The 10,106-nt window shown below is 50.6% G+C and overlaps 1 protein-coding gene across 2 annotated transcripts in view; it reads right to left on the bottom strand.

Moving 5' to 3' along the window:
- The window catches only part of RNFT2 (ring finger protein, transmembrane 2), a 30,582-nt gene that overhangs the window by 6,655 nt on the left and 13,821 nt on the right, over nucleotides 1-10,106 (bottom strand). Inside the window, exons 8-11 of one of the 2 annotated variants that reach the window (XM_088065030.1) lie at nucleotides 5,155-5,304; nucleotides 1,954-2,019; nucleotides 900-1,001; nucleotides 9-587 (exon numbers count right to left, since the gene is read on the bottom strand). In XM_088065030.1, coding sequence (XP_087921156.1) covers nucleotides 318-587; nucleotides 900-1,001; nucleotides 1,954-2,019; nucleotides 5,155-5,304 — 588 coding nt within the window. In that variant the 3' untranslated portion in view covers nucleotides 9-317. Of the gene's footprint in view, nucleotides 1-8; nucleotides 588-899; nucleotides 1,002-1,953; nucleotides 2,020-5,154; nucleotides 5,305-10,106 lie in introns of those variants that run through there. The other variant, XM_005524496.3, reaches the window with a different exon arrangement.

Genomic DNA, 10,106 nt, shown 5'->3' with positions numbered 1-10,106 from the left:
GACACGGGGACTGTCACCACCAGCAGGGAGGCAGCCGGTGCAGCTGGCACTCCCAGGGTGTGGGAAATAAACCCCGCCTTGCCAAAGCTCACCGTTCATCTGGGCTTAATAACAGCACTAGAAAGGAATTCCAAAGGCCTACAGCACCTGGGCTGGCAGGGGAGCTCTGACAGGGGAGCTGAGAGGGTTTTCTCTACCATATTTCCATCCTCAGTTCCCAAGTTATCAAAGAGCTCCAATAACCTCTTCCTTCCCCTGCTCCTTGGATTTGCTTTATTCTGCAGCCCCAGTTTCCCCTTTCCCACAAATTTCAGTTTTCACCCCCCAGCTCCTCCTCGTGCTCCTGCACTGAGCTGCCCGGGTCTCTCCAGCACACACCATCCACCCCCCGACTGGGAGAGCAGGAAAAGGGCAAGGAGGGAGCACGAGGAGCTGGGAGAAGCTGAGAACTCCTCCACACACGTGGAGCCAGCAGAAATGTCACTCCTCAAAATCCCAGCTCTGCCAAGGAGATCCAAAAGCGGCTTCTCAGGGGCTTCCAGCTTGGAAACATCTGCACAGATGTTCACAGCGAGGCTAAGAGGCACCTTTGAAGCACAGGTTGGCTTTAATTTGATAACCCTGCTATCAAAAGGGAGTGTTAAAGCTCCCCAGCCCCCGCAGGGAAGGGGCAGGTCAAACTCTGCTCACCCCAGACCCAGGATCTGCACTGCCCATTGCAGTCCCTGCCCCACAAGGCTGTGTCCATCCCACAGCCACCGTCACCCCATCACAATCCAGTGGTTATCCAGGGCAATAAATATCCACCAGGAGCTGGATCAAAGGACTTCAGAAGTTCCCAGGCTGGCTGTGCCTCTCCCCACTGAAGGAATGCCAACAGGGGAGTTTTGGGGTCTTACCTGGCACAGGAGGATCAGAGGTTCCCTGAACTCTGCCTGGCAAATGGCACAGATGTCTCCTGCCTCACTGCACTGCTGGCTCGTGGCACGGACTCCATAGGTCTGCCAGGGAGAGGGGGGAAAAAAAACCAACCCCATCTCAAAGGATTGAAAGGGTAAATGTGCACAAAAATTGCTTTTCACCCCCAGATTCCCCACAGGGACAGCAGTGTCGGTGCTTGGGGAAGGGGGCACAGAGGGAGTCTGGAGCTCTGTGCTCCCTCTTTGCCTTTCCCCTCGAGCTGACTCCATCTTTTAGGGCCTCCACTTGTGCAGCAAGGATAATGGAATTTAATGAGCTCAACAGGGAGCTGAGAGGATTAATTCAGCATCATTTGCAAGGGTGTTCAGATGGAGGGAGGAATTATTATTATTATTAGCAAGTAGACAATAGAAGAAAGAATAACAGCAGCACCCACAGGCTGCCCACTTTCCCCTCAGATACGTGGAAGGTAAATGTTGCTTCTCCCACTGTAACAGATTTAGGGGAAACAGAAACCTGCTGAGGGAAAATGACCAGCCCAAGCCCAGGGAATAAGCAAGACAAGCTCCAACAAACTCTGATGAGGTTCTTTTCCTCTACAGTCTTTGATTTTACCCTTTCAAAATGTAAGTCACTGCAGCAGATCTAAATCACTGTGGAATGCAGTGCCTGGGATAATTCCTGTGCACTGCAGGGTCTCTTTCAATGCCACTGCACCTCAGGCACCACAAAGTCCTTCCCACGCTCTGCACTACAAAGTTTTGTCAGCTCCTTGCAGTTGGATTAATCCACATTACACAGAGCTTCCAATCAGACAGAACAGGAACAATCTCTCACCAGAGCTGGGGCAGGGCAGATGTCAGAAATGTCCTGACATGCCTGACAGGAGCCCCCAGCTTGTCAGCCATGGGATAGATAACGCTGTTTTATTCTGTGGTCCTGATGCATGGAGCAATTTTCATTTTTATCATTCAGCAGGAACAAGAACCTCTTGTTACCTCTGAGACTGCTCCTCTACATTTAACTCCTTACCTGGGGGGTGCAAAGGACCTTCAGCGCCTTCCTGACACTTCCCACACGGCCACAGATGTCAAAAGACTGCAAAAAACACATCCCATTTTAGATCATTTTCACAAAATCTCCGTGTGTGCGTGTGTCTGAGTCCAGAAACTCGGCAAACATTCTCCAAATGGATGCTCAGAGGGGAAAAAGTAACAATGGTGCCAAAAAAGATTTCATGGTGATCATGAAATATGTAATAAATGGGAATTGACAGTGGGGAAGGGTGGCCAGAAAAGCTCTGGGAGCAGCTGACTGCAAACTGGGGACTTTACAGGACACAGAGAGGGGCTGGCACCAGGCTGTGCTGGGGACAATTGTCCACCCCACCAGGTAGGGAAGGGCTAAAATGAACCAGTGCCCATAGGGAAGGGAAGAGGAAAGGGGAAATGAGAAAGGGGAAAAGGGAAAAAGAAAAGAAAAGAAAATAGCTTTAAAACCTAATCCAGTCCATCTTTATCTTCCCTGTCTGCTGGCAGAGCACAGGGAAAGACACTGAACTAAACAAGATGTGAAAAGGTGACAGTGCAAGGCCCAGCCCTGCAGCAGGTGGGCACAGCAGGAGATTTTGGCTGTCACCTGAGGGCCAGGGAGGCTGCAGAGCTGGAGCAGCACTGCACAGGCACAGAGAGCAGGGCTGGCTTTCTGCTGCTTCTGTGGTTTTGGTGAGCGTGATTGAGTGGGCTCACTGCAGGGAACGCCAATGAGCTCATCCTGCAATGGATGTGGAGGCAAATGAAGGCACCAATAATGCTTCCAGTCAGCACAGACAGGGCTCCCAGGCTCCTTCCAGTAATGCTTCCACTCAGCAGCCATCACCTGGGGCTGCCCACTGCCTCAGACGTTCCAGCTCCTACCAGGGATGGGGATCAGCCCTTTTCCACAGTGCAATTCCCAGCTTTTCCTGGATGCTTTGCTCACAGCATGACTCCAGTGCCTTTGCTCAGGTGTCTCCTCTCTCCCAGCCTATATTCCTCACTCTTTTCTTTCCCTCTGGAGCTCCCTGCACCCCCAAAAGCTGCAGATTTCAGAGGGGAAACACCCATTTCTCGTTGTACCAGCCATCATTTCACAACTGGGAGTGCTTCTGCTCAGGACAGGGAAAAAATACAACCTGGATGCTCTGCCTGTGAACACCTGGGGCTGCTCCACCAAACCAAAGGCTCATGACTGCACAGTGCAGCCACAGGCACCAGCACAGCCCCCAGCAGCTCCATGCAAACTCCTGGAAGTGCTCCTGCCCTCAGTGCAGGGGAAGGGGACACAGCCCCAGCCCAGCCCTGGAATTTTGCCAGGGGCACAGAAGCTCTCAGTGCCAAATTGGCTTCCGTGGTTTTTCTAATGTGGTTTGTGGCTTTGCTAATGTGGATTCCTTTGGGGATATTCTCAGTGTCTCGGGCAAGGAGCTGGAGCTGCAGCTCTGGGGGCTGTCAATGGGATGGGCACAGCCAGGGCTCCGTGCCCTGCCAGGGGAGAGGAGCTCTCCCTTTTCCTTTAAAGTCTTGGTGTGCACAGGGCTAACCCTGACCTGGACACAAACTTCCAAAAACAAAGCTGCTTTTCCAATCTAGACCACCCCAACACTCCCTATAAACACTTCACAGGACAGCAACATCAAATTAACCCCTAAGGAACTGCTCCCACCTGTGCCAGGCCCTGAGGAGCCTCAGCTGGGCTCTCCTCCCACAGCCCCTGCCCCTGGCACAGCAGCTCTAGTTAAGCTCAGCCCTGGAGGTCTCAGCTCTGAAGGTGCTGGTGTCCAGTTTGGCCGTGCCTTGCTCCAGATCCCCCTGCTCTGGACACCCCAGTACCTGGGGTGACTCCTCATCCTCACCCTGAGCCTGCCTCCCTGCTGTGGCTCTGCCCTGCAGCTGCTGGACTCTGACCCTGCCTGGGGAGGCCTTTCCCTGCCAGCTGTGGTTTTGAGCTTGGCTCCCCTTGCCCCAAGGAGCAGAATTCCCCACCAGCATCTTCCCACTGCGAGGGCTTCTCCAGGTAATGGCACATGGAACTGCATCCCTTTTCCAGGGATGGGTCACTTTTGGAAGCAGGGAACAAGAAAGATCACTTGAAATCTGTTCTTGCACACCTGAGCTGCCAAGCCAGAGGGGCAGGGAAGGGTGGATGCTGCAGCAGGTCCAGGCTATGACACCTCTGGAAGGGCCAACAATCCTCCCCCAGAGCACAGAGAGAGGAGCAGAAAGGGCTGGGGCTGGAGGGGTGTGCAGGGAGCTGCTCTGGCCTCGTGTGCTCCTGTCCTGGCACGCTTTGCTCTGCTCCTGCCTTGGCTCAGACCTGCTGTGACCACATCACTTCACTGGCCATCAGCTCCTCTGCCTAATTCACTCAACAGAACTGTAAAGCCCTCGACAGGAGGGGCTGCAGGACCCTATTCCTACACAATAGAGAGCTACACTGTAATTCAGCATTGCTCTGCTCCTCTGAGCTGTTTCTAGCTTGGATATATTCTCTATTCTTCATTTTTCAGTGTGTTCCTGCAGAGCCAGGCACAAACAGGAATCTGGGATGGAGCAAGCCTGGCCCTTCCCAGAGGGGTGAGCACCTGGTTTATCACAGTTTGCTCTACCCCTGGGCAGGGTTTAACACACACCATTAGAAATACAATTATTTCTAGACCTGGGACTCCTCTAAATCACACCTACTCATTTACAATTGCACCAACTTTGTGCTCTTATTTTTGAGGAAACACGAATCACTCCTGTCCATCACTTTTACCAGCCAGACCAGGAGCGAGGATGGGACCTGTTTTATCCAGGCAGGATTTGGGTGCTGCACTCAGAGCTGTGAGTGGCAGAGGAAAGCTTGGAGACAGCCATGGGAGTGTGTGCAGCCTGCCTTTGTGTACATCTGGAGGTGTGGAGCCGCTCCCCCAGGACCGGCTCAGCTTCTCCTGCAGCCTCTGCAGAGAGGGATTAAGAGAGCAGCAATGACTTCATGAGTCTGATGCAACACCGGGAGCAGCCTCAGATCCTCCCGCAGCCCAGCAATGCCCACATGCTGGGGAGCAGAACCGCCTCTGGCAGCTGAAGCACAGCCGTGTCCTCGGCTGCTGCTGCTCCCTGCGCAGGGCACGAGCAAAAGGTGAATTTGTCCCTGGAGCTGTGCTGCTCCCCCTGCTCCTGCCACAGCTCCCTGGGGCTGTTCAGTGCTCACCTTGCAGAGGCTGTACATGATGATCAGGATCCCACCCAGGAAGTAGCTGCTGGAGGGATCATCCCCCATGATGTATTTGTACCACAGCTGGATGGGGACCAGGGAGCGGAACAGCTGGCTCAGCTCCTCAATAATCAGATAAAACTTCCCCTGCAAGACAACCAGGCAAGTGAGACCACGATTATTATCTGGAAGTCAAAAGAGGAACGTTTAATTTGTGCAGGGCTGGTGTTCACTGTTAAATGGTGCAGGGACCACATTCATGAGGTGCAGTTTTCTCCTGAACTCTGTGCCTAGAAAGGATAAACATCCCTCCATTCCTCCCCTCCAGGGCTCTGTCACTGACCCAGCTACGCCACATTTTGGGATTTTAAACTTTAGAGCAGGTTATGGATAGGTAATAAATGGTGTACCCAGACAATGCTGCAGAAAAGCAAAGGTTAATATAGGATTAATATGATGTAAATTGTAAATATCATTATTAGTGAGAAAAGGAAAGCAAGTTCGATCTCTTTGACCTCACACCCCTTCTGAAAGTACAGGGATTAAATGTAAAGTGACCCCAGTTTTCCTGACGACTTTTTAGGTAATCCCAAAGAATCAAATGATGTTTGCCAGCATCCTTCCCCTCAGGTGTGTGTTGGCTCTTGGGCAGTGCACAGATAAAAAGGCTGGTGCTGAAAATCAAACCCTCAGGGCATTTCAAACCCAAAGGGACCAAACTTTCCTGAAGGAATGAAAGAAGGAAAGGTGGGGAGGGGGAAGTGTGCTGGTTGAAATGCTTCTGTCTCAAAAGAGACTCCAAGAATGGGCAACATCCTTTGTCAGCCTTCACCCAAGCCTGAATAAGTGTGTAATTTAGGGCCAGCCCCAGTTTGTTCTGTCCCACGCTGTTTTACAGGGACAGCTGGTGGCAAACCGAGCCCAGAACAATGCTTAATCTGCAATGACATTATCTGGACTGAAAGATTCGGGTTCATCCTGTCAAAATCCTTTTATTTGCTAAGCTCCTGGAGAAGGGGAAATTCCCCTGGAATTTTGCTGTGTTGTCCCAGTTAGCTCTGTCATCAGTGATGTCATCGCAGGCCAATCACTAATTGCTGAGGTGGGGATGGGGATTGAGTCCTGGCAGCCGGGCTGGCAGCAGCCAGCGCCCTTCCCCGGGGGCTGCGATGAGATCACTCGCGGGCCATCCTGCTGCTCCCGACAAATCCAACCCTTCCGAGAGCTCTGGCACGCTCATGATCTCATGTCCCCCGGGATGCGAGTGAGGTCACACCAGCGGCTGCTTCCCTGCCATCCCCATCCCATGGATCTCATCCCCATCCCCATCTCATCCCCATCCCCATCCCATGGATCCCATCCCATCCCTCCCCCTCTCCATCCCAGGCTGGCATTGCAGAGAACAGCAGCAATCCTTTGTCCGGAACACCAGCAATTACTAAATTAGCACAGAGCTCTCTCTCAGCCCGTGCTGCGATGCAATCATGGTTTATTTTGGGCACTCCTGTGGCAGAAATGACAGCGCTGTCCCCGCACACGGCTCTGATGAAAGCTCCCAGCAAGATCAAGGCAGCAAACTTTGCTTTCTGCAGCTCGTCCCTCCCAGCCAGCGTCCTCCATCGATCCCGCTGTCCCCTTGCATCAGACACAGCATCCCAATGGGATCCTGCTGCGCTCAAACACCCGAGGTGTGAGGAAAGGTGGGGCAGGGGGCACAGCCAGGCTCTGCAGGTGCCAGTGGCAGCAAGTGACAAACTTCACTCTCCAACCACAACTTCAGAATTCCCTTATCTAAGGTAAATCTTCTGTTTCCAGTGGTAACTGCAGGGTACCAGGATTTTTTAGCAGTTAGAAACTTGGTCACAGCCTCCCAAGAGTGAAGTTTTAAGGGATGCATCCCTTGGTGCAGCCCCTTAACAGCAGCACCCACCTGACCATTAAATGTTGGTAAGTCTGGAGTGAATCCAGGAATGGAGCATCATTTGAACAGAACTAGAAAGTTCTAAGTCATCACACATCTCAGTGCACCACACCAGCCCCTTTTTTAAACATGGGAAAGTACCAGAAAATCGGAAATAATTCCACAAAGGGCTGCTGTAGAAGTGAGGCCCTCCTTCTGAGCCAGAAGCTTGGAAAATGAGGATTGTTCCCTACAGTTTCAGCAGCAAAATGGAGATTTCTGATAGCAGCAACGAAGCACACTCAACATTCCTGTGTGCCACTTCTCAGCTCTGTTATCTCATGGCTATCTAGGTTACATTTTTCAAAGTCAAACCTTTGTCTCAACCTGTATTTTGTCTGAAAAATTCAGCTAAAATATATCAGTTTTTTTGTTGTTGTTGTTTTTTTCAAGATTAGAACTGTGTGTTATATGAAGCACAAACATCATTATTTCTCCTGTGCATCTGACTTGGCACCACAGCTTGAAATAAGGCAAGGCCTGTCTCTGTCAGGTGACTTTTCCTACACTGCAAAAATCAGTGTAAATGTGGGAATTTTCTCTGGAATGCACTGTAAGGGGATTGAACAGCTCTCTAAGATCAGCAGAATCTTTCTGGTGAGCCTGTGAGGCAGCCCCAGTGCAGGAGCAGCTGAAGTGCAGAGATTCAATAGGATATTACCTGGAATTATGATTACCTCCTAATGAGGGTAATGGGGGCAGAGAACAGGAGAAAGGCTCTGCTCCCATCAAGGGCTCAGCCTGGCCAAGGAGTGAGACGGGCAGTGCTGGCCCTGCCTGCTCTGGGGGAGCTCTGGGGGAGCTGCTGCTGCTGCTATCAAACACTTCATTAGCACACGTGGGGCTCTGCTGGGATCTAATTTTAGCAGCTCTGCTGATGAGCCTCAGATACCACATGGTGAAATTTTGATTCCTTTTTCTCAGTTAAAAATGACTTGTGTACAATCCCCCCGTTTTTCTGAACCTCCTTCACCACACAGAAAGACCATTTTTACACTTCAAGCACTTATTTTGAAAGAGGGGGAATTCAGCATTCTCAAACAATTGCACTTTCCCTTCGGTCTGTACTGCACTGCCTGGTTTTGCACACTGAGCATGCAACTTCTTGGTATTTTGTTACATCCTCACTACTCGATGGCAGATCTGCATCTGATCCTCTCCTGCCATTTCAGCTCTGCTCAGAGGAGCACATTCCTAGAATTTCTTCAGTCCCTTTACGACATCAGCACTACAGAAAACACTTTTAAACCCCCTTTATTTTCAAGCTGCTGGCTGACCTCAGGGACAGCTTTTCTCTGCATTTTCTAAATGAGAACCTGAGACACACAAAGACAAAGGTCAAGGTAAGGTTGTTTTGGTGTCCAAGCCGAGGTGTTGGGATTAGACTTTTTATAAAGCACTTCATTTTACAGATCACATTACCATTAAAAGCTGAACCACTGACTTCAGTTTGCAGCCCTACCTGACTTTTCTAGACTCACACAGGAATTACTTGGCAAAGGAAAGGACAGGATTTAATTCTCCAGTGTAGCACTCAACTTGAACTTGTAGAATGTTCTTCCAGCAGCCTCTTTGTTTCCTGTGAACTTTCCACTCGTTGCAACAGTTTCTTTCAATCCCTCACCTTCATCCTCGGGGCGTGGTGATGGAGGGGAGAAGTCTCACAGAAAAATAACATGGAACAGTATAATTAAAACTTGAATCCCAGCCTAGAGATGGCAAAGGGGGCAGGTTGCAGCAGCAGAGGCAATGCTGACTCCCCCAGGGCCTCGCTGTGCAGCCTCTTGTGCCATAAGGCTTTGCCCCAGTGCAGGTGTGCCTCCCCACAAGGAACAGAGAGGCACAGCAAGGAATCAGACTGGGGGATGCAAGAGAAGTTGCCATGAGGCAACTGCAGGGTGTGATTAGCACTCAAGAGGAGCTCCAAGTCTCACTTGCTCTGCTGCCAGCAGCATTAGGGCATATTCTGAAACAGGGAGATGCTCGGGAAAGCTTTGGAGACCTGCTGGCAATTTGGATCAGAGGAGTGCAGGCTCTGCTGAGGTTCCAGGTCATGGTGCCAATAGATCAAGTGTTGGGTAGGAGCAGCAAAACAGAGCAAATTCCCAGATTTACACAGTAAACAACGTTGTGGCATGGAGGATGCTGGTGAAAATCCATGCAGGAATAATGAGGAGTCATGTCAAGGTGGGACTAGAGGGGTAAATGAGAATTTTAGTTAGTGCACAAGGCTTCTGAAAATCACACCTTTCACATCTTAAACTGAAAAGTTAAACTGGGAAAGCACTGAAGGGCAATGATTTTTAAAAAGTTCAGTAGCAGTGACTTGCAAAGCAAGTTCAGGGATGGGGACAGAGGAGTCCTCACTCTCAGTACCTGCTCTTATGCTTCAGTTAGTTTTTTTAATTTTGTAAATGATAAATCCTGCACTTGTGCCTCTGGGACAGCACATCAGCTCCAGCTGCAGCAGGGAAAAGTCTTTGCAGAACATCCTGGAGAGGATCCAGGCTCACACTGCTGCCCATGAAGAGTGAATCTGGCTGGGAGTGAGCTCCCCCAAAGAGGATCCAAGGTCAGAGAGGAGAGGGGAATGAGAGGCTGGGCTGTCACCTGCCTGGGAACACTTCTTCAGCCACACTGGGAGGAAAGAGCAGGAATAAATTCCATATTGCAAAGACAAGGACCAGGAACATTTTTGCCTGGGTATTTTTTATTAAACATCACCTATGAGCCAGCTCCCAGCGAGTTTTTATTTCTTCTGTGTTTCAGAGGACTCAAATGCTCCAAGAGGCTTTTATTTTCCCCCTTAGGACAAAAAAAAGGTGCATTTTCAGAAGGAATATGGGAATTGATGTGCCAGGTTCATGGCAGAGCTGTACCCATCTGTGGCAGGAAACATGATGTACACCTGAAGAAGGTTTTTGGTCCAAGGTCTGAGTGCAGAATTTGCAATTGCTGCCACATCCAGGCTGAGTTTTCTCTGGCAGAC

Source organism: Pseudopodoces humilis, chromosome 20, assembly GCF_049639895.1.
Source record: "Pseudopodoces humilis isolate 2021_Gansu_Grassland_sample_001 chromosome 20, ASM4963989v1, whole genome shotgun sequence".
NCBI classification, from domain to species: Eukaryota; Metazoa; Chordata; class Aves; order Passeriformes; family Paridae; genus Pseudopodoces; species Pseudopodoces humilis.
This window is presented reverse-complemented; position numbering and strand designations above follow the sequence as displayed.